Source organism: Mustela erminea, chromosome 17 (assembly GCF_009829155.1).
Source record: "Mustela erminea isolate mMusErm1 chromosome 17, mMusErm1.Pri, whole genome shotgun sequence".
In the NCBI taxonomy this organism is placed as follows: Eukaryota; Metazoa; Chordata; class Mammalia; order Carnivora; family Mustelidae; genus Mustela; species Mustela erminea.
The window spans coordinates 19,217,845-19,245,671 of record NC_045630.1 but is presented as its reverse complement, the minus strand read 5'-3'; the positions used below and the strand labels follow the sequence as shown (position 1 = coordinate 19,245,671).

Genomic DNA, 27,827 nt, shown 5'->3' with positions numbered 1-27,827 from the left:
GATTTCAGCAGCTGCAGGTCTTGCACAGACAGACCAAAACAAAACAAAAAACAAAACAAAACAAAACAAAAAAACAAACACAAGAGAAAGTTTACTACACAAAACCAGTTTCTGATGAAGATTCTCCTCTCCCGCCTCATTACTCCACACTGAGGATGGTAAGGCGAGAAACCCCGCCCCAGGAGTCAGAAATCATTCCAAACACCAAATTCTCATGCAGAAACAGGGCTGTATGGGATGTGGGTACCAGGGGTGAGACAGTGAATCTGGCTAGCTCATCTAGGGTGCGAGAATCAGGGACAGCTCAAACACTGGAATGTCGCAGCTGCCTGAATGCAGAGCTCAAACACACAAAGTGGGTCAAGGCAGTGGGGAGGGAGGCTTGAAGGGAGGGGAAGGGGGCTGGAGAGAAGCACAAAGGGTTTCATATTGCCATTGGGTGGGGGGGCTTCACCCTTTCAGACCTTTCAAAACAAGAACGGAAAAAAAAAACCCAAAACAAAACGAAAACAAAAAAACCCCAAACACCATGTCAAACTTAAAGAGCAATAATGTAAGCATACGGGGCTCCAACCACTCTCTCTGAAGAGCAACGAGCATTAATCTCACCCCTTCCATTGCTGGGGTTGCCCAGACTTGAATGACAACTGGGGCTCCTGGATGTGCTTTGCTCTGCAGCTGTCTTCCAGTTTGTAAGTCCCACACTGACTCCACACACTCACACACACTCCCCCTCTCCCAGGGAGAGCAGCTGAGTGTGTACGCGCACGCGCGCAAACACGCAAACACACACACACACACACACACACACACAAGAGACCTCCCAGAAATAGACCTTACCACTAGCACAGCAATTGGACATTTAGATTGTTTCCATAATTTCCCCTTAAAATATTACTTTTCCAGCAACTAACAGAAATGCTGTCCTTCTGTTTCTACACAAGAAAATTTTCAGTCCTCTTTCCTTCTAATAAATACCAAATAAAAGTTTATCTTCCTTTCTTTCGCCTTTTCCAGAATGGACTTCGTTGTGTTCTCTTCTGTGCGTGCCGCACACGTGTCCTTGTTGCCTTGAATTTCACTCTGAAAGTGGAGGTCGGGAGACGCAGCTGGGCAGGGGCCTGGCCCGTTGTGCGCTGTGCAGACGCCACTGCTTCCTTCCTCCGCAGACTGTCCTTTGGGCCCCAACTGCTGGACCCCATGCTGTTGCTTCTTGGCGAGATGTTGTACACATTAGGAACAGAAACAATTACTAGCAGACAGCACGGGGTAGGAAAGGGATGGAGGTAGGGACAAGAGGAGGTGGGTGGTGAGCAGGATGGGGGTCACGAAAACCAATCAAACAAAAAATAACCACACTGAAAGCTTCTACCTATTAAAATGAGTCGGGCTGCGAATGGACTAGCCTGCCTTCTGTGAGACTGCTTGCTACGCTACTGTAAAATGTACAGGAATCAAAAACATTAATTTAAAGTCCTACAGCAGTCATCTGCCAGTCCAGCCCAGCACCACCACCCACACACTGTGTCCTCGATTGGGGCTCGAGCACCTACAGAGTGAAGGGCATCTCCTGCTGCAGTCTCCAGGCCAGAAGGGGGCCTGCCAGAACCTTCTGAGTGAAGGTTGAGGCCTTGGACGCTCCCTCACGGAATACTTCCGCTGGCTAAGAGGTCAGCTTCCCCATCCTGTCACCACCAACCTCTCACAGGAGCAGTGGACGGGGCTTTCCTTGCTACACACTGACTAGAAGAAGCACATCTGTGTGTGGAAGAATTCAGTGTGATATTTTACTACTGAGAGTAATAACAATAATAAAAGATGTTCAGGAATAATTTCAACTACATTCTCAGTCAGCAAAGCAATCATTAATGGATTCCTATTTTATTCCCCAAAGAGGAAAAAAGGACTGAGAAGTTCCCATTGGCTTCTCCCATCTGCCTCCCCTTCTCAGCTTTCACTTCCCTTGTGGCTGGGGACATGCACGATGGAGAAGGTGAGAGGCGGTGATATCAGGTAACTGAGTGAGACAGACAGCAGCTCCTCTCTCCCTCCGGAAGGCCCCAGGGGGACGGAGAGTTCCCGATGATTTTTTCTTTTTGTTGCACTGCGGACATTTCGTGCACACTCAGCGTGCCGGTGGAACGCTTACACCCTCTCAACAGCAAGAAACAGAAAAGAGGGCTGCCACCTGCAGGGGACTGTATGGGCCAGTCCTGCAAACCCAACATGCCATGGTTTATGGAGCCTTCATTCCCAGGGTTGCCACTTTGGCCTCAGTGTGGAGGGTTCATGGTGCCTTGTCCCCGCTGCTGTTTCTGCTTCTGCTGCATTAACAGCTGCTCCAGAGCGGAAGGTCCAGGATGCATCATGGAACTGGACCAGATAGACTGAAAAACAGCCCAGAGCTTGTCAGCAGAGGTCAAATGCCCGGACGTCTGAAAGGGGTTTGTTTCTCAATCCTCGCCAAATATAAAGGCATATGTGTCCCAAGATCCCTGCCCCTAAAGCATCCAGCTATTAGACAAAGCTGTTGTAAGACTGTCTTCAAGACCAGTTAGTTTCCACTAAGATTTTAAACCAGAAAAGGTGAAATACTTTTTATTAAAACTCAGTGCCACGTGGGACCTCAGAATATTTACAATAAAGATTTTAGGCAAACAAAACATCTCTAAAATTAGGTACCTTCTTTCATGTGTTCACAAAAGGCTTAAATCAAACATTCCTAAATGAATCAGAATCGTCTTAACCTTGCAATGCAACTAAAACCTTCTTTCTGCTCCCCTTGAAGACAAAACTCTTTATCACTAGTGAGTTCACAAATTAAAACACAACACTCCTTTTCAAGAACCTTGTAATGTAGACCATGTTTCTCTAGGACTTTGCTAGATACATGCTATGAACTGATCAACTCTAAGGGTTTAAGGACTAAGCCTGGCTATCTACAGGAACAAAAGCAGAACCACATCTCTCATGGTTCTTGTTCCCAAAACTCACTCACCTTTAGGCTTTCCATGAGGACAGCAGAGGAATCCTCCATGGAGGGGCCATGGCCTGCCCAGGTGCCACTTGGAGTGCTGGCCTGATGCCAACTGCTCTCAGAGGATGATGTCGCTGAGAGATAGTCAATGCCAAACCCACCCATGGCTAAGGATGCAAAGAGAGAAGAATTCAAGATGTTCTGTCATCACCAAATACCAAACACTAGAGAAGGGCAGAGTAAGTGATTCACTTTCACTAGGTAATAAAGTCTGGATCTCACCTGGCTTATCAGTTTTCCACCGATCTGCAGTTCTCCTATCCCTGTTATCTGGAGTTCCAATGGGTCCAAAGTTGGAGAATGGAACAGAATTATGGTTGTGTGTTGGAGGGGAGCTTGGCAGGCTGCTTGGGTTAGAGGAATGAGGAGATTGGCTGGCTGGTGTTGAATGATCTATTAAATCACAACAACACAAGACATTAATAGATGTTTCACAAACAAGTCAAGAACTAAAGTTTCCTATAGATCTGCTCACTTTAATTCTACTAAAGATAACTACAGGGGGTGCCTGGGTGGCTCAGTGGGTTAAAGCCTCTGCTTTCGGCTCAGGTCATGATCCCAGGGTCCTGGGATCGAGCCCCGCATCGGGCTCTCTGCTCAGCAGGGAGCCTGCTTTCTTTCCTCTCTCTTTGCCTACTTGTGATCTCTGTCTGTCAAATAAATTTGAAAAAAAAAAAGATAACTACGGGGCTTTGGGAGAAAGGCAGAATCAGGGCCTCCAAAGGGACTCTGCCGGCTGTGCTAGTTTGTCCTACTACACATATATAAGGCATGGTCCTTGCTTTTTAAAAAAAAAAAAAGCAAGGGGTGCTTGGGTGCTCAGTGGGTTAAAGATCTCAGAGTCCTGGGATCCAGCCCCGCATCAGGCTCTCTGCTCCGCAGGGAGCCTGCCTCCCCATCTCTCTCTGCCTGTCTTTCCACCTACTTGTGATCTCTGTCTATCAAATAAATAAATAAATAAATAAATAAAATCTTTAAAAATAAATAAAATAAATAAATGAGATAAAAAACGAAACCAAACAATTTTATGCATGCACTATTCTGGCATGCCTGTTTCAAGTAAATATCTACCAGTCCTCTCTACCAGAAACAGAATTGCCTGATCTTAAGAATGACTACTGAATCAAACTCCATTTATAAAATAGAGATTCAAAAAAATCCATTTTAAAATCCAATTTTTCCTGCAAAGAATGAATATCTATAAACAAAAACTAAAGAACAGGGGCAGCTGGGTGGCTCAGTGGGTTAAAGCCTCTGCCTTCGGCTCAGGTCATGATCCCAGGGGATCATGGAGCCCTACATTGGGCTCTGCTTGGCAGGGAGCCTGCTTCCCCCTCTCTCTCTCTGCCTGCCTCTCTGCTTACTTGTGATCTCTGTCAAATAAATAAATAAAATCTTAAAAAAAAAAAAACACTAAACTAAAAAACAGCTGGAAATCTTAAGATAGAACCCATATTTTTCTCTCTTACAACTGTGCTGGTTACTGAGGATATAAAAAAGCTTTTTCAGTGGCACTTATTATGTGAACTAGCTCATTAAGCTTTTTTCCTATTTTCTTTCAGAAACTAAAAAAACCCCTAACATTTATAATCACAAAATCATACTAAATTATCATCAATCGCAGTGAATAGGAAATGCAAGGCCTGCAATTTAAAGACCAGTCAATACCTGAACTGGCAGGAAGTGATGGAGACCAGGGGGTCCCTTCGAAGAGGGAGTACAGTGATGTCTCCTGGGGGGCCAGCGAAGGATTAAGTTCTGTTTTGGAGCTGGTTGTCAGGTTTTTCCCATATACCTCATTGAACACGCTGTTATTTGGGTATCTTTCCTGGAAGACAATGACAACCAAGTTATAAACTCACTCCAATGAAACAGATTTCAGAAAATGTCATGTTCATGTTCTCGGATGCTTAAGCATCTTAAGTGTATTGAGCTTCTCTTAACAAGACAAATCTTGAAGGCTTTTATCTCCGTTGCTTCTGGTTTTCCTGTTAAATTCATTTTCCCCTAATTTGCTTTCCCTATGTAAACCACCCAGATTTAAAGTATGAAAAGTTCACTTGGCTGGACAAAAGAGCCCTAAGGATTTCTGTATTAATGAGAAGTTCAAGGGTTCAAACTGAAAACATACAAGTATCTCATATACCCAAATCAGAGGGACAGAGGATAAAATAAAATGTCGGGAAGACTCCAAAACATGGAAGAGAAAGGAAGAGAAAAATAGGGGACAGAAACAGAATGGGAAAGGATAAACTAGCCTACCATAAAAGCACCATCTACCCACCTGATTGAGAGAAAATCCGGTGAGGGACAAGAAAGAGGAGGAATGGGACATGAGCTCCGAGGGCTTCTCCAACAAGGATTTCTTCACAGTCCCGGAAAAAAAGGTAGTTAAATTATGCCTTCCATTTGCTTAATATTAATCTTAAGGTACTAAACAATCTAGCAGAAGACCACCATTTAAGCATACTTGTACATACCCATCATGTACAAATGTAAGGCTTCAAAGACGTGAACTACACTAATACCACGACACCAGCTAACTGCAGGTGCCACAGGCAAGTCGGACACAATGCTCCTGGATGAACACTTCTCATCTAGCACAGATACCCTGGCAGGGACCAGGGACCCGGCAAAATGCTAGTTCTGAGTGTTTATTAGCAGGAACCTTCGGGAATACACTTATCAAGAGTTGCATTTAAAATACTCTCAAAACAAGATGCTGAGTTGAGCTGGCAGTCTGTGTCCCCCCCATCCCCCAATTTTAAAACACTCACAGTAATGACTTAAAGCCTTTCAAATACATTTTGACAACTGAACTGGGTTTGTCAACATGGTTCCTAAGCAGATCTATTTGTGGTACATATTAAAATAGTTCCTGAAGTTGAATATACATTTACTGGCCCTAAGAAAATTACCAGGAAAAAAAGCTGAATCTCTGATGCTCACTGTCATTGAACAGTTGATCAACAAAGCATTTACTATACACCTAGTACATGCAAGGCACTTTCACACACATTATATCATTAATGATGTTAAATACAGAAAGGATTATAGTTAAGGTTTTTTTTTGTGTGTGTGTGAACATGAAAAAAAACCCCGAACTCTAAAACACTACCCCTCCAGGCACACTTGTTCCACCATGAGCTCCACGCTGAGTGGTGGAGGGACAAGCGGAGTAGGAAGTAAGGGGGTAGCAAAGGACTGGAGAGAGAGGCACTGCCCCCGGCCCTCAAGCCACACCAGCAGAGAAACATCAAGAAAGGCAAACACATGGAGCCAACAGTTTCGCAGTTAGGCTTTCCACAACCCTGAGGTGCTGACACTGTACTCTTGTAGGTGATGAAGTTTCTAAGGGATCTTTTATTTCTCTAACTTGGGGGGAAAAGTGGGAGGTCTCTCTGGCCACTCACCCAGGCAAATTCTTACAGGAACTTCAAGTGCCAGGGATGGCAGCTTCTGTTATGAGAGCCATACAATTGTATTTCTCCTAATACTAAAATTAATATTTTAATCTTACGAATGTTTTCTTGCCTCATAAAAAACAGCAAAAAAGTAGAAGTCAGAACTGTTTCATGTTTTGTTAAGATGGAGTAAAGGGAGGGGAAAACTTCATAGCATATGCTTCTCATATTCCCCCACCTCAGCAAAATATAATATAAATATTGACAATATAGAATGCCATTCTTCAAAATGCAGAGTAATTTCTAGAGGGCTATTTTTAAGATACCACTAATCAATACTTCAGACTTTATTTCATACCATTCTAGTTATTTATCTCTGTATTCACATATCTATGGCACTCCAACAATGTTTATAAATAGAATTCTCTTCATTTTTACTCATTCTGTTTATGAATCTTGCTCTGAATTTAGATCAGGGCTCTCAGTTAACCAAACAGAAAAGAGCCACATACCATTCAATAATGTCACTAAAAAATCTAGAACATATTTCATTTCATATTTTGAGTACATGAGGAAAAATCTCACTGCTCCTAAGCAGTATCAAATGACCCTTGAAATTCCTGGGTTTAGATGGAAGTGCCACCTAAAAAGTTAGTTAATTTGCCAGCACTGCACCCTGTGTGACCTGCCCTGAAGGATGCTTCTGGATAACACATACGACAAAGCTGTGACTCTGAAATTTACAGCTATGGAGTCCAAGATGTTTTCCCATGTTCTACTACTGTTTGAAGGTTAGTCTGGGCAGTAAGGAAACAAATGGTACAATTTGGTAAAAAAAGAAAAGCTCCAGAAAAAAAGAAAGCATCTATTCCAAGGACTCCAAAATCTCAGGAAAGAAGCTGGGGTTAGAGCAAGGAGAATTACGTCAAATACATACAAAGAGGCTCCGTCCAGGAAGAGAGGCGAGAGGCCCCAGCAAAGCTGGGTAAAGATCAGGAGGGTTAGAAAAAATCAGCTCTTCCTCTTCCTCCAAGGCAGCCAGACTCTTTAACAGGTCCGGAGGAAGCAGAGGGGAGCCCTTGGGGTCCTAGTGACAGAAAGGATCACAGTGAGATGCAGTAAGGGATGACAAAAGCACAAAGGAGTAGTAGCATGGTTTAGGGCACAGAAGCAACTCAGGTCAAGGAGAATTACAGCAGACAGTACTATGCAAGGAAGAAAAGGCTCTGAAGTAAAAGTACAGTGACACAAGGAGCACGGTGCAAAAGATCAAGACAAAAGAAGCATAAACCACGGCCAAACACGGAGAACATAAAAGGTTAACGAGACTTGTGAGTAAACCAGTGCGGCGGAGCAAGGGGATTAGCCTATCTTGGGCTAACAGAGAAACAGCTCTTTCGAAAATTACATTCTCTCTTGAAAATTACAAACACACCTGTTTCTCTTGAATTAAGAGAGAAAGGAAGGGGAACTCCACTATCAAAGATAACTGGCTGACTTTGTTCCTCTCAGAAAGCAATTTGTTTAAATACGCAGTAAACCTATTTTTAAACTTAGATGATTCAGCCCAACTGAGAGGAGCTTTGTTTCAGAATTCTCTAACATGCTGTGTTAGAGACTTCTGCACCATCTCTCTGCCAGACCATCACAGGTCCACAACAGTAACAGAATTCTTCCACTCCCCCAGATCAAATCACTGTGCAATTGTGAGGGGGTGACCAAGAGCCACAGCGGTTACTCAGCAGCTCGCTAGAGAGCTCATGAATCAGAGCGGCCTTTATAAATGCCTACTTGAGAAAGTCAAAATATGCAGCCCCAGACCTAGTTCTGTTGTGTCTGGCGACAGGAAAGGACACACACCTCAAATGGCATCCTGGGCACAGGATCCTGCTCTGGACGGAAGACTCCTGGTGACCGTTTGCCCCTGCGGTCCATATTTGCTTGCTGGGCCATTACAGCTCTGTTATCAGCCATGCTGTAAGAAGAATCCCAGTAGAATTCTGGGACCTTGACTTCTGAGGGATTATGGTTATATGGCTCCATGGGAAAAGGCTTCATTTTTTTCTCTAGAGGCTGCTGCTGCATTACAGGAGGTTGCAATGACGGCTCAAACAGTTTTATGGGGTCTTGGGACTGAAGGTAGTAGGACTGTTTCACAGGCATGATTTTCCCTAATGGGCCTTGAACCTGAGGGGGATTCCACAGCTGTTTGGAGGCATCTGCCTGTTGATACTGAAAAAGAGATGCTTGTCATCAAGAGGATAAAATGCAATGTTACATTCAATACTCAGGACATCACAGAATCAACATGAGGGGTCTTACAACCAACAAAACTCAGCAGTCCTTTACCCTTTAGGTTTTTCAATACACAGAGCTTTCTGGGAACACATGTGGGGCACTGAACTCATGTTCTCTTTCAATTCAATCACTCATGATGTTAATGAACAAATGAGTGTGTGTGTGTGTGTGTGTGTGTGTGTGTGTTCCCCCTTCCTGCCTCAAGCTGCCATTTTTAAGAATGGTATCCTATCCTTAACACCTCACCAAGATTACAATTCTGTTTCCCTTCTGCAGTTTTTATTCAAATAGGAGAGAATTATTTACACAAAGTCCTTTTCTACAAAGCTGACAAGTAGCAGCAAAGAACGGTACTTAAGATCTAGTCTCCTTTACAAGAGAAAGGAAAACATTTGAACTTTCCTAAACAGCAAGAGGAATATTTTTGCATTTCCGTAATCCTTACACAGCAAAAACATCTGAAAGCTCAACCAGTATTTCTAATTAACCGAACACTGTATGACTTCAGTCTTCCCTCCTTATTTCAGCTGCACAGTACCCGCCACTCTAACTTACCTGCTGGAATCCAGAGTGGTGAGGAGGGCTTTTCCCCAAAGCCGGCACAGCTTTTGTGGGGGATTGTTGCTGAGCTAGAGCTTGAACCTGCAACTGGTTTGTAGACTGTGCTGTTGGCTGAGCTGGTAGAGATGTAAGGGGTTGCTGGGAAGGTGGCTGTGGTTGTTGAGGTCCCTGGTTCATTGGCCCTGGTCCAGAGGGCCGTTGCTGGCTGTAAGGAATGTGGGACTGTTTCCCAGCTTGCACCTGGTTTCCTGCTGGAGAGTGAGCTGTAGGCTGAAGAAAGGTTCCTGGGACAGAAACACCAGCTGGGAAGGTGTAACCTGAGCCCATAGAAAATGCCACAGGAGGGGGAATAACATATGTGGGGGGCGGGAACCCTTCAAAATAGAAGAACACAGCAGCTTTAGTTCTAAAGGCATTTAGCAAAAGAAACGCAAAAATAAGTCATCTGAAGGGGACATGGGGTAGGGTAGAGAAGAGGTCCTCTAATAAATTATACAAGAACAGGGATCGACCAGCAAGTGAGACTAATCAAACATCAATCTTTAACTTGATTTCAAGAATTAAATTAGAGTAGTGGGGGCTGCTACTTCTACCCATTGAGGCAACTGGAGTACTTTAAAGGTGGTCTCCTAAATGCTAGGGTTAGCGATGGGAATTCTTTCATGGTAAAAACATGCACTTGTAAATAAACTAGAGAAATGGCGTATTTACCTGGCCGGCTGGGAAGAGGAGGGAAGGCTCCAGGGTGATGAATGGGGATGAACTGGGAGTTACTTGCTTGACTTGGGGTTTGAGTTACAGGTGTTTTCCTGGCTTCAGACACTGGAGTCTTTCTTAGTTCTGTCTGGGATTTTACCTATGACCAACAGAAGCAACATTATACTAATCTGAAACACAAATGTGTCAGAAAGAAGCACCCACTCTAAGAAAGTATTCAAAACCCACTATGTCCAAAAAAAAAAAAAAAAGAAGCCTATGAAGGTATTTAAATTCACCTAAGTTAAAAATGGGAAAAATCAAAATAGATTATTTGTCAATAAAAGATATGAAGGCTTAGTTTTACTAGTCTAATTATTTTCCTTTCACAAAATCATAAAAATACTAAACATGGAAAGGACCTGAGAACTCATTTGTTTTACAAATGAGAAATGTCTTGCCAGCAGGGTAAAAACTTGCCTATAATCTCAAGCCACCTATTATGGGCCCCAGGGACCTCTGCACTTGAATTCATTCAACAACATATATAAATTATGACTTAATAACGATGACTATCAACCCACAGGGGACATACTTTGGGCCTCAGTTTAATTTCTTCCGGACAGCCTTAAGCATACCAGTCAGGCACCCACCCTCCATGCGGACACCCCTTTAGAACTACTTTCAGCAGTAAGGAACAGGCCCTGAGGTCCTACACAAGGAGCTACCGAGAATATGATGTCATACGTGTTGCTCAGAATGAGTAAAATGAAGGAAAACAGGTGACATTCGTGAAGACCTTCGGATGAGGTACGGAGAGTGGTGATAAACTGACTCCTGTCAGGCTTTCTTTAATCATCAGAAGCAGATTTAAGAGGGAAGGGAGGCCAAAAAGGAGGTTTCAGTCTGGCTCTCGTAGGGAGGCAGCTGCAGAGGAGGAGGCAGAGCAGGCACGAAATACTGGATTCATCCCTGGTCTATCCCTGGTCTCAGCACTGGTCCTTTGGCTTCATCGTTCATTGGTTTGTTCTTCACTTTTCCCCAGCACCTCTCTCCCAACATGCCTTTTCTCGATTTCTACCAGGTTTCTCTCTGTTTCTCCCTCTACTACTAATCTCAAAATGTAACTATTATGTTATTTCTCTGTTTCCCAAAAAAACTCTAGAGGTGAAATACACTGCACTGAAGGCACTATTAATTTGCAAGCAGCCTTCAGTAATGTAAGGGTCCTCAGGCCTACTGCAAACAAATACATTTGTCAAAATGTGCTAACAAATCAAATGGCTACTTAGGTCTTTGTTCAAACACTAATGGTGTTAATGAAACCACAGAGCAAAGACCTTTTGTTTATATATAGTATAGTCTGTATCTCTTTGGAAAGGTTTAAGAAAAACAGAGTCACAAATAACTGAGCAGTGTTTACCTCTCCCCAGCAAGAGACTTAAATTCTTGCTTTATAAATTCCCATGAGTCAGCATAACGCTGAAATGACATAATGCTACTGGCTGGGACAGGTATAAAGGCCAAGAAAAAGAGCCTCACCTTTTTCCAAGAATATCTTTTATTTCTTAGTGAATTAAGGAGAAAAAAAAAAACCACTATAAGCCTTAATATATCCTTGGTTCTACTGGATGCCTAAAAGACCCCCAAATTTCCCCATATAACATTAATAAATGGCAGTTACACTTTCCAAAGAAAATAGAATTCTTCATATGGTTAATAGGTCTGCAACTGGTCATTTCAAACCACTTAAACTGGAGAGGATTGACAAAAATGTCAAATCAAGTTGAGATTTTTTTTTTCACTCACATTACAATTTTGAAGAGTTGATGGAGTAACCACCTACCATAGCTCTTACGTGACCTTACTATTCGGCATTGAAAGAATGCATTCACGCTTCCAGAAGAGCCAATTCTCAAGGCTTTAGGAACAAAATGAAAAATCTTGCCTTTTGTGTGAGTCTTCCTCTACCTGCGTTATAGTTCAAATACAGCTTACCTGCACTGCCACACTCTGCTTTCCTGTTTCCTGTAACTTTTCTAAGGTGCATTTCTTGGTTTCTGTTTTCCTCTTGCTGTTGTCCTTCTTTCCATCATTCTTAGTTACAGTAATTCCTTTGCTATAGTCCCTTCTCACCTCTTTGGGAGGAAAACTTCTTCCTTGGTCTCTGTTCACTTCTCGTGGCTTAATGTTCTCTTTGAAGGTGACCATTGGCTTCTCTCCTGGGTCACAGTTGTTGCTTAGATTACGGCCCGTGGACAGCACTGATTTCAGTCCTGGGTTCCCGTCCGCAGCCAGGGACTCTACCATGGATGGTTCTTGCAGAATGAGGTTCTCTTTGGCTTCACTGGGGTCTTCCAGTATTAACTCTGGGATTTCTGTGATAAACAACAATTTCCCTACCTCATTTTCACACTGAATCAGCCTAAAAAAGTAAAAATAAATACATATATGAAAACCATAAACCTAAAAACCACTAACACTGCAACTGCATATGGCCCCAACAGTCAGTACATCCCCAGTCCCAAAGACTTGGAGACAGTGGGGTATCACAGTATAACATAACTCTTTTTATATAACATAAAAAGTAGTTTCAGAAAAATTTGGATTCTCAATATCGCTTAGCATTCCCATAACATTCCCATGCCCTTTTAATGTATTCTACTGATTACAGTTACATTGACTGAGCATGTCTTAAGTACGAAGCACTAGACTAGGCCCTTGCAGTGACAATCCCTAATTCCTATTTTATAGGTATAAAAACTAGAGTTCAAAAGGACTAAGTTCATTCAAACATGCAACCATTTAAATGATGCAGTGTGACAAGAGCCTGAAGACAGAAATGAATATGAAACAGTTACTGACTTTGAAAAAGGTGATAATCAACTGGGAAGATCCCAAGGACACACACTTCAGGAAGTGGCAGTACTAGAAACTTATCGGACTCTGAGCTGTCCTGACCGACACTGACCACCCTGCCCCCATCAACACAAACCACCTATGAACCTACCAGTTGGTTAAATTTACACAGATGTTTGTAAACTAGAGCAGAAGCTCATGATTCAAGGGGAGACAAAGCCTATTCCTCTACACAAGGCAGTTTGACGGGGAGAACAGAGATTAAATGGAATACACTCAGGATCAACAGGGTCAAAATCTTATGTGTTACCAACATTCTGACTTAAGAGTTTATAGTAGCATTAAACAGAGCGGGAAACACATGCAGGGTATGTAAGTGCATCTGGTAAGAAATACCTTGGCTGATTATCGGCAATCCATTTGCCTATAGAGATCAAGCGCTGCTGCCGTATTTGTCGTTGCTGACCTTCCTTGTCTCCTGTAATACCCTGGTGGCCTTTAGAAAAATCCAAGTTCCTAAAATTGATATAAGCAAATTATACAAAATTAAACTTCTAAAGAGATTTCCCAGGCAACCAAGTTCACCCACTTAACTGCAACAGTTTCAGATTTTTCCAAACAGACTAGCTACCTGATGTAATCCACTGCATTTGAATACGAGCTCCCAAGGATTTTATGGACAATGAAACAAAGCAAAAAAGGTAACATGCAAATTCATTACATTAACATACTTTTAATTTAGATTTTACTTTCTAAATGAGGAGCTCAAACAAATCACAATCTTTTATTAGGAAAGATACTTTTTCTGTAAAAGTTTTCATTAACACTTATGTTGCATTCTATGTCATCTGTTTGAAATGAACACTGCAAATGCTAGGGATCCGAGAGCATGCCTATTCTAACAAACTGTTAATTATGCATTTAGGTGACCCTAAACCAGGCAAATGTATACGTATCATAGAGTATAACCTCACTGACATTTGGAAGGTAAATCAACCTGAAAAAAATAAGGATTTTTCAGATTTCTCTTCATTAAGTGCAGTCTGTTTTTTTTAAAAACATCTAAGCACTGCCAGATAGTCGGCTAGATGCTGAATACACAAAGATAAATGAGAAAGAGAAATAGTCTCTGTCATAAAGATGAAATAGGAGACTGTGAATCAATTTGATGAGTGTCACAATAAAAATGATGCAAAGAATAAGCACGGCAATAGGGGGGCTTCTTCCTTCTGATCAGCTCTGAAAAGCTTTCATGGCGTGTTACTGGAGTTGGACTTTGACAGGAATGGCAAGTGCATACAGGTAGGTGAGGGAAGGACAGAGGAGGAAAATGGAGTCTTCCAGGCATAGCATAAACACAGTCTTGTAGGAATAAAAACAGAATTACTCAAAAATAGGACACAGGGAATGTAGAGAATGTTCGTATTAGGGGAAAGGAGGGTGGAGATGGCAGGAAATATGGCTGAAAAATATCTAGCACTTGCACATGAAGCTAAAAAAGATACTGGAACCACTGGGGGTGAGTGAATTGAAGTCTTCGTATTAGTAATGGGACATTAACAGGTCTATATTTAAAATATAATTACAAAAGCATGCCAGAAATGACTTATAGAAGGAGAGGGACTCTTAGTAGGGAGGTTGAATAGGAAGCTTTTTATACTCCAGGTTAATAGTGATAAAAGCCTGAACCAAAGGGAAGTAAATGGGAGGAGCTGGATCTAAAAGGCATTTTAAACACAGAATCACAAAGACTTGGTGAGAAAGGTTAATGGAAATAGGATTTTTTTTTTTTTTAAGAGTTCACGTAGGTGGAAAATGGCACACAGATAAATATAGAAAGATCAAGTTTTGCTGACCAGATAGGAAAAATAAGAGTCGTTTTGGGTCATATTAAACTTTGAAATGTATATGGGAGATCAGATTGTTAAAACAGGAGTCCAAACTCCAAAAAAAAGAACTGAAAATTTTGGACTTACTAGCCAAGAGATGAAAGCTCAAGACAAAAGGATGGATCTGATCACCAGAAAGAAGGCAGAGGGTGGGGAGGGCAGGGGCGGGAAAAAGTCTGGACAATACTACTCTGAGGCATGTGGTACAGAAGAAAGCGAAAGAGATGGAATATGATGGTAGAGCTAAGAAAAAGGAGGCTTCATGAAGGAATGGGATAAACAGACTCAATGCTAAAGAAAGCTGAATAGGATAAAAATTATAAAGTCAGTGGAGTCTGGTAACCAGGAAGGCGCTATTAGTTAGAGTTGCAGGAGGCAGAGAAATGGCTGGGAGTGAAGCAGGGTCAGTTAACTATCCTTCTAAAAAGTCTCACGATGAAGACAAAGGGAAACATCAGAGAAAGATGGGGTGGTGAATTTTACTTTTTAAGAAGAACAAGGTAGGGACGCCTAGGTGGCTCAGTCGGTTAAACAGCTGCCTTTGGCTCAGGTCATGATCCAGGGTCCTGGGATCGAGTCCCGCATCGGGCTCCTTGCTCAGCAGGAAGCCTGCTTCTCCCTCTGCCTGCTCTGCCTGCTGCTCCCCCTGCTTGTGTGCGCTTTCTCTCCCTCTCTCTCTCTCTGACAAATAAATAAATAAAATCTTAAAAAAAAAAAAAAAAGAAAAGAAAAAGAACAACGTATACCTGAATGTTACTAGGCTAAAAGTAACCAGTTGTTTAAAAAAAAAAAAAAAGATACCAGAAATACAACACAGCGAGAGGGTAACAGGTGAGGAGGCAGGAAGGGATAGGATCAAGGACACAGATGAAAGAGTTAGACTTGAAAAGGAGTAAGAAGTTATTCCTCTGAAAGGAGGAGAAGAGACGAGAATGACTATAAAAACAAACTGCTTTATCATCTTTATTGGTATGAAAGATGTCGAGCAGTATCCTTTGGTTTACATTTAGTTCCCATTTTTGAGACTTCTCTAATTTCAATAAAGTATAAAAAAAATCCAGTGTATAAATATTGCCGGGAGAAGCAATTTTCGTTTCCTTTCCTTTCCCCCATATTTGTAAAAGCACTTAGTTGTGTATTATGCAGCAGGTAAAAACATGACATATACAAATCCATCCCGTATCAAAAAACTTAAGCTTTTAGTTGCTGTTAGGAAAATAAGACAAAGTTGGGATAGACCAAAGGTTAAGGTTCTTTTATACCCAAGCCTGATTTCTCATTTTAATGCTATAATCACTGGTTTTGAAATAAAACTTCTTGAGCTGCCACTCACCTGAAAGAAGGTCTCAAAGCCAAGAATCCTTGTAACTCAAACTCCTCTGGAAGTGGTGTAGCTACAGAAAGGTACAAAGCAAGATTTGTAAACATTTTAATTTAAGAACTGTTACTCAGCACAGTGTTGTTCATTAAATCAAGAAAATGACAATCTTCTATACAGAAAAAAATGCTATCTATAATGCTCAGAGTTCTCTGCTCTTCTCTATAGTAATCCTGAGAGCAGAATTCATGTATCAAATCCCTTCAGGTCGTCTCTGGGTCCTTGACACTGTCCCCTATTCCTTACCCACTACTCAACCGTAAGGGAATGGAGACAATGGGACCCTTCTTCCCTAGCAGCCTTAACACTTTACAGCCTCAAATCCAGTAATCTCATTGTTTAGATTATCTCCTTGTTTTGCTCAAAGTTTTGAAAAACAACACCAACATCACCCAAGAGCTAGAAATGTAGAAACTTAGGCACTATCCCAAACCTACCAGTTTATGATTCATCATAAACCGCATTTTTAACAAAATCCCAGGTGATTCATTGCAAATTAACACTTGAGAAGCACTGATCTGACAGGAGTAAAATAATCAGAAAGGAGTCAACTACAGATTGTTCAGTGCAGAATTATTTATAATGGGGAAAGTTTTAAAGGAAATAGACAATGAGGCCACATGATGGTCTAGACTACCTAGGTGGCTCAGTTGGTTAAGCAACTGCCTTCGGCTCAGTTCATGATCCTGGAGTCCCAGGATCGAGTCCCACATTAGGCTCCTAGCTCCAGGGGGAGTCTGCTTTTCCCTCTGACCTTCTTCCCTCTCATGCTCTCTCTCTCTCAAATAGATAAATAAAATCTTAAAAATAAGTAAAAATTTTAAAAAATCATGATGGCATATTCACAGAGCAGAATATTACGCAGCCAGTAAAAATCATGTTTCAAAAATGTTTAAATGGCAAAGGAAAATGCTAACAATATAATGTTAACTTTAAAAAGCAAGTACAGGGGCACCTGGGTGGCTCAGTGGGTTAAAGCCTCTGCCTTTGGCTCGGGTCGTGATCCCAGGGTCCTGGGATCGAGCCCTACATCAGGCTCTCTGCTCAGTGGGGAGCCTGCTTCCTCCTGTCTCTCTGCCTGCCTCTCTGCCTACCTGTGATCTCTGTCAAATAAATAAATAAAATCTTAAAAAAAAAAAAAAAAAAAAAAAAAGCAGGTGCAAAGCTGTATCTGAAAGCAATCACAGGCCAGGTGTATATACATGTAAGAAAAATGTCCCAAGAAATACACTATCACATGAATAAGTACAAAGTATCTTTGTATGAGAAAGCCATGGGTGACTCCTGTTCTTAATATGTCAATGTCCCAGATGTTCTATAATAAACAAGTATTACTTTAATGGAGTAATACTGTTCCCATTAGCACCTTTAAAAAAAAAATAGTAACAATGAGGAGGAAAGAAGAAGAAAGAATTTAAGGGTATTGTTCTCTTTGGACTCCTATTCAAAAGTAGCTAAATAGGAGAATATGCTACTGGGAGAAATGTTAAGAACATTCTCTCTAATTCCATCCTCTTAATCATGATGAGTAGAGAGTTCAAAGTCACTTCTGAGATACTGAACTTAAAGTCACTAAGTTAAACACTTAACAACAAGAGCCTGTTTTTTCTCTGGCCTTAAGCCTAGTATTGGTGATTTAGAACAATGTCAACAACATAAGATTAAGATAGCCCTTACCATTAGTACTTGAAAGATCTTCTTCATGGGGATGGAAACTATTTAGGAGAGAAATTAGCCAGGGCCAAATGCTGTAAATTAAAGAGACATTTCAGACTTTTTTAAAATAGAGAAACCAAAACACTAATAAGCCATCACAATGTTATTTATAGGGCCTGGACTTTATGTATTTTTTTTCCCCTTGCTTCAGCATTTTAAAGGCTATATGATTTCCTAAAACCTATTTTCAAAGATGTCTAGATAAGAGATACAAAAAAAGGGTCAAAGATGTATAACAGAGACCTATTATGGCAAAGCATTTCCCAGGCTCCTAATTTAATAATTAGTGAAAATAAATTGTTAAGCACTGATAATGGATATTCACTAAGAACACACTGTCTAGAGAAACAACATATTATGTTTTCAAAGCTGTCATATACATTATCAGTTATGGAACCCATTGCTAGTTCTTAATCTGTGACAGGGTAGGGTACACCACAGACAAATTACATTCTCTGTTCAAGGGTGATGAGTATGCCTTTTCTTTATGATACAAAAAAGTCCACATTCTGTAAAAATATCAAGGTAAACTGAAAGCTTTCATTTGTCACCATAAAATCAAAAGCTTCTAAGAAACATCACAATTATTTTGAGTAGAGATTACAGAGAAAATGGTGAGAGCCAAAATAATTTCCAATCTTCTATGTTCAAAACAAGCAAACATAACTTAAACTGGGGATTACTCTAAGGCAAACAGAAAATAATGGAAAAAGTAAAAAAAAAAAATCACTTCTCTTCAACTTCTAAACAGAGAATTGGAGCATACTGTAATAGGTAAGAAGTAAACTGGTTTTACTTCAATTTCATTTTGAAACATGAAAAACGCTTCTTCCCCACGATGGCAGCCAGGAATGGGGGGTAACCCACAGAGAGCCAGAAATCCTTAAGATTGTGCCTCACACGAGAAATTCAAACAAATAAATAAAAAGCACACAAAGAGGTCTTTGGTTCAATTTTCAGAGAGTAGGTAGGAAATAAAAGCATTTCATTGTTCAAATGTTGTGTTTTAGGAGGCGGTTTCTACATATCTAGGACTATCAAACAAAAAAAGCACACAAGCTAACATGAAATTCTAAGATACTTACTACTGTCTTTCATCCACCACTGCTTCCTGAAAGACCCTGGGTCTGAGTCTCAGCCAGTCCATGGAGACCTTGACTGCAGGAAGGGGATAGGCATTGTAGGACTCCTCCTGAGACTTGTTCTGGAGAGGACACTTGCACAGGATGCCAAGAAAAGACACTTAAAGGAAAAATGTATTCAGAAAGCATAAGATATTTGAAACTATGTACCAGTCCAAATTAAACTACCATTATGAGCCTTCTGCTATATCCTACTTAACACAAATACCTCACAGCTTTTTTCTAAAAAGGCATTTTTTCCCCCATGTTAAAAATGTTACAGGAATAACATGATAAAAATGTTACAGGGGTGCCCAGCTGGCTCAGTCAGTACAGCATGTGAGTCTTTTTTTTTTTTTTTTTTTAAAGATTTTATTTTTATTTATTTGACAGAGGGAGATCACAAGTAGACAGAGAGGCAGGCAGAGAGAGAGAGAGAGGGAAGCAGGCCCTCTGCTGAGCAGAGAGCCCGATGCGGGACTCGATCCCAGGACCCCGAGATCATGACCTGAGCCGAAGGCAGCGGCTTAACCCACTGAGCCACCCAGGCGCCCCCAGCATGTGAGTCTTATCTCAGGGTTGTGAGGATGAGCTTCATGCTGGGTGTAGAAATTACTTAAAAATAAAATCTTTAAAAAAAAAAATGTTACAAGGGCACCTGGATGGCTCAGTCAGTTAAACAACTGCCTTCAGATCAGGTCATAATCCCAGGGTCATGGGACTGAGCCCCACATTGGGGTCCCTCCTGCTTCTCTCTCTCTCTCTCCCTCTGCTGCTCCCCCTGCTTGTGTGGTCACTCTGTGTCAAATAAAATCTTAAAAAAAGAGTTACAGATATAGTTGGTGAGGGGAACAGGAGTAGATAAAAGGATAGAACTTAGGGTTTAGGCCTCCAAATTCAATATTGGGAAATACAGGACACATTTTCATATGTCACTAGTACTCTGTTACGATAATGAAAATGCCTAACATTATGCTTTCCAAAGAAGACAGCACAGAAAATTAAATGATTTAATACTTACTAAAGAGGGCCAGCAACTGTGTCCAACACAGCTGCTCATCTTGGCTATAACTATGCTGCTCCGTTTCATTGCTAAAGTCACGAAGGTGATGAAGTTGAAACAGGTTAATGACAGTGACGTGAACTAACTGCTGAGAGTTGAAAGCTTTCTGGAATAGCAGCCTCTGTAAAAGATGACAGAAATACTGCATATATTATCAAGAACAGGAGCCACCTTCCTCACAAGAATTAAACTGGCGGTCTGCATTTAAAGTCACATGACTAACAGATACAGATAAGTAAATGTCTCCACCCTTAATCCCAGGATTTTAACGGAAGTCTGATGTGGTCTGATGTTTCTCCGGCTGACTCTCTGCCTTCAAAGGAATTAGCCCAGACACCACAGGGCTCTTTGAGCTGTTTTTCACAATACTTTTTTTCCCTTTTGTAAACTGTGTGTTTTTTAATATGATGAGAAAAAAGTTTTGGGAGTCAGTCAATAAACATATACATCTTAATCCATTAGAAGCAGTTTTGTAAGAAATGCATACATAGTAAAATATTAAGTTGGAACCAATGACTAGAAAGTAAATGTACACAGTAAAAAGGAAATTTCAAACTAAAAGACTGAAAAATGTTTTGAACTGTTGGTCATATGTAAAGAATGACTTCCAAAATTTGTCATAAAATTTACTCTTTCAGAGGCTTGACAAATTTAAAGAAACTTACTTATAAATGGGGTAGATAACAAGAACCTACTTTGGAACACAGGGTAATGATCTACTAAGACAATAAATAATGTATTATAGGTAACTTCTACATCTTAGAAAAGCACATCTATGATCTTCATCATCAAATTCCTTTTACTTAATAACTGTGTGTTGTTCACAGCAACCTGCTAACCAGGTTATTATGAGAAAGAAATCACTGACCACGCTCTCAGCCGGCAGCCTCAACTTAGTCACCCTTTTACCTTAGCACCTGCAGTACTTTTAGTTTATTTCCAACACAAGTTCCTAAAAGCTGATAGCTACTAGAGATGATATCCTCGCTTCACCGTATGCTTAACCTAGGGGAAGAGTCAACCTCCTTCCCTCTTAGGAAATGGATACAAGTGGGGATTCACTGTCACTTGGTTTCTGGTGATAACCTTCTTTACAGTTCTACCAGCAATGACAAGAGAGCCTACCATCTGAGAAATTTATAGCTGCCTTTATCCAGCTCCAAAGATTTTTTTTCCTATTTACAGAAAGAACCTGAAATATCCAGAGTAAGTTTAATGATTCTATTAGCGAGGTCTTTTACATTATCATGGCAGAAAAGTACAATTCAATTCCACTTAAACTCCTTTCTCTGCCTCCTTGCCATCTGCCATTCCAGTACATACATCTAGAATGCTTCTTCCTTTTCCAAAGGCATCAAGCATTTTTCTTTCCTTTCTTCAAAACATTCTGAAATTCTATCTCTTCTTCAGACTTCTCCCACAGAAGTTCTCCTTTAATCTCTACACACAACCTTTTAAATTGACCATTTACACAAATATAGCGTACTGGAATAAAATGAGAATTATAGCTTCTATTTTTCAAAAAACATTTTTCCTTGTGGAAAAATGTATCTATTAATCCACTGGCATTTTATTTTAGATGGCAATACCCAACAGAAGACAAACACAGCCCTTTAAGGGATTTTCTAGTGTATGTACAGAAACATTAATGATATGAGTGCATCCTAAGTAATGTAAATGATAATGTAAAATTTCAAGAAAGCACAGACTTTGTCTTGGTCTCCCTTCTGTCCCCAAGAGCCCAGAGAAGTGTATGGTACACAGGAGGTACTCCATAAGTATTTAGTGAAGGCACAACCCACACCTTTCTAAGGAAATGTGAAACTGTTTCGTTGTAACTTCATAAAATTTAGATTACACTGTAGTCAGTAAAGCGCCTCATCAGGAACAAAATCAGATCGGAGCTGACACAGTGTTAGTCAAAGATGTCTTCAAGAGCAGTTCGGAAAAAACAGTACATAGTGAACATATATAAAAAGCCTCGTGTCTCATTTCCTAAATCCCAGGCCTTAAGCCTTTCAATAAACCTCAACTTAGGAGCTAAAGATTGCTAGTTACACAGACACACTGAAGTTTACATGTAGATGATACTAATGATCTACATATGCTTTAGAAACACTTTTGCGTATTTACTCAACTACACTAAAATTTCACTCCAACAATGTTCTTCTGATGTTTCAGAAATGAGTAAAGTTTAAAATAGATCTGCCTTATACTATGTTTAACTTCAAAGCGTTGGAACGATTCTTCAAAGTATATTTACAATTGCCCACATATCCCCCCACAACTTTATATACAGAAATGTATACCAGAGGGGTGCCTGGCGGGGGCTCAGTGGGTTAAAGCCTCTGCCTTCAACTCAGGTTATGATCCCAGGATCCTAGGATCGAGCCCCGCATCAGGCTCTCTGCTCAGCAGGAAGCCTGCTTCCCCCCCGCCCCACCTTCCTCCCTGCGTGCTTGTGATCTCGTCAAATAAACAAATAAAAATCTTAAAAAAAGAAAGAAAGAAAGAAAGAAAGAAAGGAAGAAATATGTAAGAAATATGTACTTGAGGGGTGCCTTAGTGGCTCAGTCAGTTAAAATGTCGGACTCTTAGTTTTGGCTCAGATCATGATCTCGGGGTCCTATGACTGAGCCCCAAACTAGGCTCTACCCTCAGTTGCTCAGGACAGAGCCATTCATCCCTGCCCCTTCCCCCAGCTTGTGTGTACATGCTCTCTCTCAAATAAATAAATAAACAAAATCTTTATACATTTAAACTTCAAGAGAATATCAGTGTCTGAGGTTGCATCCGATGCAAATGACTAGATTCTAGACCAGAATAACTTACATAGAGAAGATTTCATTTCCCCCTCTCTCTCCACTTAGGGAATTACCTTTCATAGACACAGAGCCAGGAACAATCTCAAGAGGTCATCTGGTCCAATCCTCTGCTATTTTATAGAACTGTACCTAAACCATCCATGAAAGATGGCTGTCAACCTGACTTAAAAGCTCTCAAAAGAGAGAATCACCGGCAACCCCCTACAGATCCCTTTTTTAAGATTTAAGATTTAATTTCAGTTCTGACCTCAAAAACAGACAAAGATAAGTTATTTTAAAATAATCCTTCATCTATCTGAACACTTAAAATGAAACTTCTCAGACATGTTTGTTCTGTCCAGACAGAATAGCTTAGGGCATAAAAATTAGCTGTTCCTTTCATGCACCTGACTCTATAAATCATGGGTTAAAAGTTTAAATAGGCCACCAAAAGGAGCGGAAAACAGCAGGGGACTCTAGAAGCTTATTTTAAAACAAACTATTTCTATTATAGTTATTTAGTACAATCTCTTATACATAATTAGTGTCAACTACAAAATGATTATCTGTAAAAACTACTTTGCATTGACTATATTTGGCTAATTAAGTCTCTTAAGTATCTAAACTACAATTTCTGGAATATATTACTTTTTTAATACTTATGAAACTGTAAGGCAGTTATAGATAATTCCCCAAGTGTTTAGATACCCAGAAGTAACCAAGAAATAGAAAATGTTCTTTAGACTGTCTTGTTTGCTGTTGATCCTCATGACTAAAACAGTGACTGACAGGCAATCAAGTATTTGTTGAATAAATAATTTGAAAACAAAGTTAATGTTTAATCTTGACTCCTCCCATATTTCATATACTATACTACATATAAACTGCTAATTTAATATACTAATAGAAGATCATTTTCATAAGAACAAAGGTTATTTAATTTTATCTCCTTACATAAATTGGTAAAATATAGTCCTGTTGAGTGAAATTCTCATTCCTTTCCTTAAAACTACCACAAATCCCAATGGATCAAAGCACTGTGAGAAAAAAGAACTAGGTTTGCAGAATGAAGTATTATAAAGTAGGTACCAGAACCCTACCTAGAATATAAAACCATCAAAAGGGTACTTTCAAAACCGAGAAAGAAAGGTGCCTGATTTGAGAAGGAAGGAAGGAAGGAGGAAGTTGTTTTTTCCTCACTTTAGTACTCTCTGCCCAACCACAGCTATTTACTGCAAACACTGCCGCTATGCTTCTCTATAGATGGTATCTTTGTTTAACGTGAGGGGATGTTGTATGCAAGAATTCCATATGCTTCAAATTTAATTTTTACCAACAATTCATAGTTAAGTAATGACATAAAAACTGGAAGTCAGCTTCCCCTAAATTTTATGTTTCCTGTTAGACAAGACAAAACACTCTGTATTTTTAAAATCTAACCTTAAACTGTTCTTCCAATTTCTCTCGAAGAGGGCTCAACTTTTCCAAGCTCTTACTCAGGTACACATGACCGTGGAATTTAATAAAGGCCTTGATGAAGTCAGAAACACCCCATTTGGTTTTCACCTCATCCCGGCTGAAATGAAAGAAAAATTTCCATGAGTCTTAAGCGGCAAAATGGCTAACAGCTCCTCACAGAGGTTTCAGTCTGCAGAAACACATTATTTGAGCGCCTGATACATAAGGAGTGGAATCTGCATCTAACTTTTCATCTGCAACACACTCAGAGGGGTCCTCGGTATCGGGAAGCCTGTATTCCTCTACTAGGAACAAATAAGATGCAGACTGCTTGAAACTCAGCAACGACTACATGCAAAACTATTAAAATATATGTGTTTTTAAAAATTAGGCAAACAGAAGAGCAACACAGGTAACTATCAGTTCTTGCATGCCCAAATTTGACAGGTGAAGGCCACCAGATTACACCAACTCCTGTTGGAAAAGTCAACCCTACCTTTCCAGTGCTTTAGAAAGTGCTTTTTGTAGATTAGTGGAGGCAGCTGGGAAAGGGAACTTCACAGCGATGCTTCTGCAGTAGTAGAAAATTGTGGTCAGATGGTCTCCTTTGGAAGAAGCTAAGATAGCCAACTGATTATAAGGCTGACCTAGAGGAAAAAGTGAAGATTCTATAGTAACCAAGATGCACAGTCTTGCTATCAGAATACAGATGATCAGTTTTTAAACCTTTAAGTTAATAATGCAGAGTTTTTTATAAAGTAAATCTCATGACTACCTCATTACAAATGGGCATAATTTAAAACAGCACACTCCCACAACAGCACATACCACGTTTAGGTTAAGAAGTACACAATAAAGGGAGAGAGTACTATTACGTTTATTTTATTTTATTTTTTTAAAAGATTATTTATTTATTTATTTGTCAGAGAGAGAGAGGAGCGAGAGTGAGCACAAGCAGACAGGGTGGTAAGCAGAGGCAGAGGGAGAAGCAAGCTCCCGGCTGAGCAATGAGCCCGATGCGGGACTCGATCCCGGGACGCTGGGATCATGACCTGAGCCGAAGGCAGCCGCTTAACCAGCTGAGCCACCCAGGCGTCCCGTACTATTACGTTTAAACAACACTTTAGAAAGGGCTAGACAGCAAATCTTCTTGGCTTTATGGGCTTAAGAGTCTCTATGGCCACTGTAGCAGGAAAGCAGCCACAGACAAGTAGGAAACCTGGTGCACACTGCCACCCCCTGCTTCAAAGGGGCTTCTCTGAGAATCAAAAATTTCAACATGGCTTAACAAGAATGACATGGATCACCAAACAAGAACCACTGCTAATTCCGATCCCAAGGTTATCAAAAGACAAAAGCCCTGTCTTTTAGGTAATAAAATGTAATTTTTCTAGTGAGGAAATGGTGGTATTAAGGAATAATTATAAGTAATTAAGGAAGCCAAAGTTAACTTGTTGAAATAATTTTAGATCACACTGGGAGATATTCTATTTATACTGGTTTACTGAGAACAATAATCTTATTAAGATATTCATTTCTGGTTATACAGAATATACAATTAAAAGAAAAAATATGACCAAAACTCCAGATCAATCAATACCAAATCCCCAAAACACAATACCAAAACTTGGAATCTTTTGCTTTCATAAAAGATGACGACACGAGATGAGCCTTGAGCTATTTTCCGTATTGTTATAAAGTTTCACAGTCATCCACAAGTTGAGTAGGAGGCCCACTCACCATTAGAGGGGACAAGCTGAGCTGCATGCCTGTAGTAGGACTCTGCCTGGCTGGTCTGGTTTCTGTATCGAGCTGAAAGGAGAAAAATGAACGCTTAGTTTAAAAACAAGCAAACAAATGAATAGAAAACCAGTAGGGTAATATTTCCAAAGCAACTATAGTTTTCAATTCTAAAGATAATAAAAATTAATTTAAGATCATTAAAGACCGAAGATATGTTAAAACAAATTAACTATAGGATTATGCGTAAAGTGTCCATCTGGTCTTCCCTATTTGGGACATTCATCATGTAACCAATTTTAAAGCTTACCTAGCCCCCATTTTCAGGTCCTCCAGTGTCATGCATCACCAGCTCCCATTATGGACTATGCTGGTGACCTGGAGCCGGCCCACAAGAAGGGGTGAGTTATATGGCACTTAAAAACAAAACAAAATAAAAAACACTATACAATATGATCTGAAAATTATGTATTTCTTCAATATCTTATACAGTGATTTTGGAAAATGCCTCATACCTACTGCAATATTAAGCATGTGTGTGCACAGAATACACTGAAAGCAAAAACAACCTAAATACACTACTCACTGATTCTCCGCGCAGAACTTGGTGCTTACTCTGATATGACCGTGCATGGAGGTCAGTGATTTATGATATCAAGAAATCTAAAAATCTTTGAACTTAAAGCAGTAATGTTCTCCATTCCTTATTATTTGAGGACAGTTGAAACATAATCCCATAGTTAATTTGTTTTACAACCTTTTTAGGTTAACCTTAAGGATAAGTTACAGAACACTCGCAGATAAAATATATAAAATATTAATAAAATTTAACTGTAAAAAGGAAACACTTTAAAAAGAGGTTTTAATAAACTGATAGGAAGGAAAGACAAGCTAGCTTCAGAAGAAGTAACTTACAAACCCTACAATTCCAAGAGGATACTTTGAATTTAGAAGACATGGCACCACTTTGAAAAATTTAGCTTTGATTACACTTTTTATTCATTTGCTTACATCTGCAATGAGTCCGAAGGAAACTTAAATCTTAATATGGAAGTTGACACCTTCAAGATCCATTGCCAATTCCGAAATATTAAGAAAATTTAAGTTAATTTACATTTTAGTTTCCATAATGACCATCTAAATTGTGTGCAATCCTTAGTTTGAAGGAAAGGAGTTTCCTTCTGTGACTATGCCAAAGAAAAGGATGAATGTATTAGCAATTCCTTCACACCAAAGGCTCACCAATGTCTCCAAGGTGGACGAGGCAGTGCTGGCAGATATAGGAACAGGAGCTAGACTGTGGCTTCACTATGGCGCTGGTATGCGTCTGTTTATTGCTGATAATTCCCAATTGGGAAGACTTCACACGGCATGGTAAATCTACATTAAACACTGTACATAGTTCTTGTAATAACTACAAGGAAAACATGAATAAGACTTAGTGATAAGCCAGAATCGGTAAGTCAGAAGTGTTCTAACAGTAAAGTTTATATACTTTAACATGTGTACCTAATATCATATACTACTGAGACCTGAGCAAAGACTGAAGAAAATAGGATACGATAACACTTAACATTTATTATAAATCTTATCTTTTAAATTCTCAAATATTAGAGCCATCTAGGATGTGCCTCTAAAAGGAACAGAGTGGGGATGCCTGGGTGGCTCAGTCGGATAAGCATCTGACTTGATTTTGGCTCCAGTCATGATCTCAGGGTTTTGGGATCAAGCCCAAGAGTTAGGCTCCATACACAGCAGGGAGTCTGCTTCTCTCCCTCTGTCCCTCCCTCTTTCTCTCAAATA

General features: G+C 40.2%; 1 protein-coding gene across 13 annotated transcripts in view; it reads right to left on the bottom strand.

Moving 5' to 3' along the window:
• Window positions 1-1,069: 1,069 nt before the first annotated feature.
• SMG7 (SMG7 nonsense mediated mRNA decay factor) overlaps window positions 1,070-27,827 on the bottom strand; it is a 92,842-nt gene continuing 66,084 nt past the window's right edge. For 4 of the 13 annotated variants that reach the window (XM_032318353.1, XM_032318357.1, XM_032318358.1 and 1 more), the window contains 19 exons: window positions 27,267-27,438; window positions 26,025-26,096; window positions 24,781-24,931; window positions 24,267-24,402; window positions 19,981-20,143; window positions 18,924-19,080; window positions 17,800-17,870; window positions 16,078-16,138; window positions 13,252-13,371; window positions 11,995-12,421; window positions 10,012-10,156; window positions 9,295-9,674; window positions 8,302-8,673; window positions 7,379-7,528; window positions 5,322-5,402; window positions 4,706-4,865; window positions 3,260-3,430; window positions 2,999-3,144; window positions 1,070-2,387 (listed from right to left, as the gene is read on the bottom strand). In XM_032318353.1, coding sequence (XP_032174244.1) covers window positions 2,274-2,387; window positions 2,999-3,144; window positions 3,260-3,430; window positions 4,706-4,865; window positions 5,322-5,402; window positions 7,379-7,528; window positions 8,302-8,673; window positions 9,295-9,674; window positions 10,012-10,156; window positions 11,995-12,421; window positions 13,252-13,371; window positions 16,078-16,138; window positions 17,800-17,870; window positions 18,924-19,080; window positions 19,981-20,143; window positions 24,267-24,402; window positions 24,781-24,931; window positions 26,025-26,096; window positions 27,267-27,438 — 3,249 coding nt within the window. In that variant the 3' untranslated portion in view covers window positions 1,070-2,273. The remainder of the gene's footprint in view (window positions 2,388-2,998; window positions 3,145-3,259; window positions 3,431-4,705; window positions 4,866-5,321; window positions 5,403-7,378; window positions 7,529-8,301; window positions 8,674-9,294; window positions 9,675-10,011; window positions 10,157-11,994; window positions 12,422-13,251; window positions 13,372-16,077; window positions 16,139-17,799; window positions 17,871-18,923; window positions 19,081-19,980; window positions 20,144-24,266; window positions 24,403-24,780; window positions 24,932-26,024; window positions 26,097-27,266; window positions 27,439-27,827) is intronic. The other 9 variants (XM_032318359.1, XM_032318361.1, XM_032318355.1 and 6 more) reach the window with 8 other exon arrangements.